The following is a 3,827-nucleotide window of genomic DNA, read 5'->3' as shown; positions in this document are numbered from 1 at the left end:
AGTTGTTTACGAACACTTGAATCGAACCAAGGTAAATATATGGGCGGATGTAATGCCATTCAGACGCGCGGCCTAGCACAATAGCTCGATGCTAATGACACCTTTTTGTCAAGTGGTGGACTATAATTTACTTGTGTTTCACAAAATGTTGTGGCTATCACGAAACAGATGGCCCAGGTTTCTAAGCAATTTTGTGACTTTAAAGTAAGACGGAGATGGCGTTTATATCAAACTTTGGTACCACTGCACATCTGATTCGGTTATATATGGCATTACCTCCGCCCATATATTTACGATTTACCTTGAATCGGACATTCTATGGCATTTGTCACCTTTCACGTTCCGCATCCGTACAGAAGCGCCGAAAGAACCAAGGTAAATATAGTGAGGAGGTAATGCCATTCAGACGCGCGGCCTAGCACATAAGTTCGATACCAATGACACCTTTTTTTAAAATGGTTGACTATGATTTACTTGTATTTCACAAAAACATTTTCGCTATCTCACAACAGATGGCCCGACTTTCTATTCCATTTTTTGCTTTCAACGAAGGGATGAGATGGCTTTTGTATCGAACTTTCGTGCACATCTGATTCGGTTATATATGGCATTACCTCCTCACTATTTTTAGTAAATATAGTGAGGAGGTAATGCCATATATATTATTTACCTTGGAAAGAACATTAGTTTTGAAAATTTTGATCTTCAGGTTTCTTGAAATTTGAGAGGATCTCAACAAGTTATTGTAGTATGATGGTATGTATTTGTTTGTTTTATCCTAGCAGGTTGTTTCCAGCAAAACATGATTAGGTAGGTACAAGAATGATGTCTTAGCTACTAAACGGAATCGATAGTTAAGCCAACTTCTGCTAAAATTTTATTTTCACTAAAGAAAAACTTGATTTACAAAGACAGTTTCAAACTATAATTGAAAGAAGGATTCCAAGCGATAGCGTTGTTTGTCGTGTTCTTTCTGTGGAATTGAAAGTGAATCATTGGGTCTCAGCAAATACAACGTGCATGAAGTTATAAAAATACTCAACAAATTTAAATGAAAAACGCCAAGATTTCAATTTACTGTTCATATGGTTCACATCGATTCGGTGAAAATGTCAAAGTCGTGTTGATGGCGTTGATGGCGATTGTCATATTGTGAAATTCATAACAACAGTGCGGTGTAGCAAGCAATTTCCGTGATTTTTTGTTATTCTTAAGTTTTCTCCACTTCAATTAAATTTGAAATTTTCACAAACAAAAGTCGCTCAATTAAGTCACCATGGATGATGAAGCCGAAACATATAAACTCTGGAGAATTCGGAAAACAGTTATGCAGGTAACATAACCTATAAACTCATTACAACATTCAGCCTGTGTTTACCTCGACAATGCATTTCAATTGAATAATTTTCGGTTAATTCAGTCTTCGGTACATTGGGTAGGTGTAGTTTTACACCAGTAAATTTCTCAAATTTCTGTTTTGGGGCACCTAATAAAACAGTCCATAGGGCAGTGAAGATAGAACGGGGTTCGATTCTAACTTGCAAAAGTCATAGAATTTCTTATCAGCATCAGTACCAGTAGCATTTCTTGCTTTGATTCGCTCGATCTGAACCATTTTTACGTTTCATTTCAGTTGAGTCATGACAGAGGTTATCTCGTAACGCAAGATGAATTGGATCAAACATTGGAACAGTTCAAAGAACAATTTGGTGACAAGCCCAGGTACATCTGTTTTTATCATCCCTTTTAGTCAACAAAACTTTTAACCTGTTTGTCAAATTTTCAGCGAAAAACGTCCTGCTCGTTCCGATTTAATCGTACTGGTTGCACACAATGACGATCCAACAGATCAAATGTTTGTTTTCTTTCCCGACGAACCGAAAATCGGCATCAAAACTATCAAAACATACTGCACCCGAATGCAGGAAGAGAACATCCATCGAGCAATTGTCGTTGTTCAGGGCGGTATGACTCCATCGGCCAAACAGTCCTTGGTGGACATGGCACCGAAATATATCTTAGAACAATTCCTCGAATCTGAGTTGCTGATCAACATTACGGAGCATGAATTGGTACCTGAGCATGTTGTTATGACCCCCGAAGAGAAACAGGAATTATTGCAACGATACAAGTTAAAGGAAAATATGCTCATGCGAATTCAAGCTGGTGATCCGGTGGCTAGATACTTTGGATTGAAAAGAGGACAAGTAAGTTGAAATGTCACTAGGAAGTAAAATCTGCAACAATTCAATTTGGATTCGATTTTAGGTTGTCAAAATTATCCGGCCATCGGAAACAGCTGGCAGATACATTTCGTATCGATTGGTTTGCTGAATATTCCAATGTTGTATACTAAAGTTAGAGAATTAAAGACGAAAACTCGAGAATTGGAAGTCGTTTTTAAGAAAAGATAACTGGTGTTCAGAAAATATAACTGGTGTTCTGGCTCAGCAAAGGTAATGCTTACGAAATTCTAATGATTTTGAATATTAAATGATCTCCTATCGAATCTCTATCTTAATAAATCGAAGTGGGTCCACCCACGTCACTGAACTGATTTTTAAAATTCAGATCGTTCCATACAATTACGTAACTGTATGATCAAATAAAGTATGTCTAACCTTTCCAATCTTTAGTCTATTTCAAAACGTTCGTTATAAAATGCAAACTTTTCATGTGTTCGTCACAATACCGTAGTCACTTATAAGATTTCAGGCAGAACTTCAACTCTAACATCTCAATCTATTTTATTTAATTCATAGATGGGATGCAGAAATGTACAGACGTTTGATGAGGAGTGAAAAGGTGAAACTTCGCAGTGAGCTCTGAATATCAATTTTTTTAATCCCCATTTCTCTTTACAAAATCAAACCATTACACTTTTTGGTGCAGTAGCAACTCTTCTCTCCTTTGATTAACTCTTCTGAAAGGACCTGGTTTATTCCTGGGAAGATAGACTTGTACACCAGCTGGAGAAAAAAATAATTTTCGGTTTGGTATTTTATAAGTTCTCCCCAACCATTACAATATCTTGTAAATTGTTGCTTTGTTAAGGTCTTTTTAAGCCAATTTTAGCTCAATTTTACTTCCAAAACGAAATTTTATTATTTTCGCCCAAGGGGAAACGAAAATTTTAACATTTCCACCGGTCGAAATGAAGACTCGATGAATCTTTCTTATATAGAAATTTCCACTCATCTATTTTTGACCGTTTGAAACATAATTTTAACTCTGATGTATAGTGAGGTAATCATACCCTTGAATCCATCTACGAGATTAAATTTAAAAAATTGAAAAAATTCTTAAAGAACAGAATTTGGAAAATTAGCGTCAGCTCTTAAATGAGATCATTAGGAAAAAGTTTGGATATTTCTATCAATCCAAAAATTGTTCGTACATAAATTACAAGCTCAGAGGCAGGATTATGTTTCCTACCCCCACAAAAGTTTACATTCGTCTTAAGTACTTTAGAACGTAGAAGATCACCGATTTTATTATCATAAAGACGTCACCCCTATCATCTTGTTAAAATATGAACCATCACGATTTTCATCATATTCGCAGGCGAGCCAAAGACTCCCCTATATAAAATGTACATAAAATGCAATAGTAAATCGAGTTCGCGAATTCTCTGTATGTTTGCCCGAACCGCATTGTATCACATTGCGTAAATAGTACATAACCATGCATCAGCTGTTGGATTATTATATGGCTTGTGTCGGTCTTGGAGTATTATAAGCGCCGTGTCTGCATTATGCATCTTCTTTTCCCTTTATTTTACACAATAAACACAAAGCAACATAAATCTAGACGTATAATTTATAGGG

The 3,827-nt window shown here is 36.1% G+C and overlaps 1 protein-coding gene across 1 annotated transcript; it reads left to right on the top strand.

The window, feature by feature from the left end:
• Positions 1–1,125: 1,125 nt before the first annotated feature.
• On the top strand, positions 1,126–2,411 carry LOC119073225 (DNA-directed RNA polymerases I, II, and III subunit RPABC1). The gene is made up of 4 exons (XM_037178537.1): positions 1,126–1,333; positions 1,634–1,722; positions 1,787–2,207; positions 2,269–2,411. Exons 1-4 carry the CDS (start codon positions 1,277–1,279, stop codon positions 2,332–2,334), a joined length of 633 nt encoding a protein of 210 aa, XP_037034432.1. The 5' UTR covers positions 1,126–1,276; the 3' UTR covers positions 2,335–2,411.
• The last annotated feature ends 1,416 nt before the right edge of the window (positions 2,412–3,827 follow it).

The sequence above is a fragment of the Bradysia coprophila genome, unplaced genomic scaffold (assembly GCF_014529535.1).
Source record: "Bradysia coprophila strain Holo2 unplaced genomic scaffold, BU_Bcop_v1 contig_138, whole genome shotgun sequence".
In the NCBI taxonomy this organism is placed as follows: domain Eukaryota; kingdom Metazoa; phylum Arthropoda; class Insecta; order Diptera; family Sciaridae; genus Bradysia; species Bradysia coprophila.
Note: the sequence above shows the minus strand (reverse complement) of the source record. Positions and strands in the feature narration are given on the sequence as shown.

What these genes read in the sequence shown, in the direction of transcription:
- LOC119073225 (XM_037178537.1), top strand. Translation starts at nt 1,277, where the DNA reads ATGGATGATGAAGCCGAAACATATAAACTCTGGAGAATTCGGAAAACA. An exon ending in TTCGGAAAACAGTTATGCAG is followed by an intron (nt 1,334 to 1,633) that starts GTAACATAACCT and finishes GTTTCATTTCAG; the next exon opens with TTGAGTCATGACAGAGGTTA. An exon ending in CAATTTGGTGACAAGCCCAG is followed by an intron (nt 1,723 to 1,786) that starts GTACATCTGTTT and finishes TCAAATTTTCAG; the next exon opens with CGAAAAACGTCCTGCTCGTT.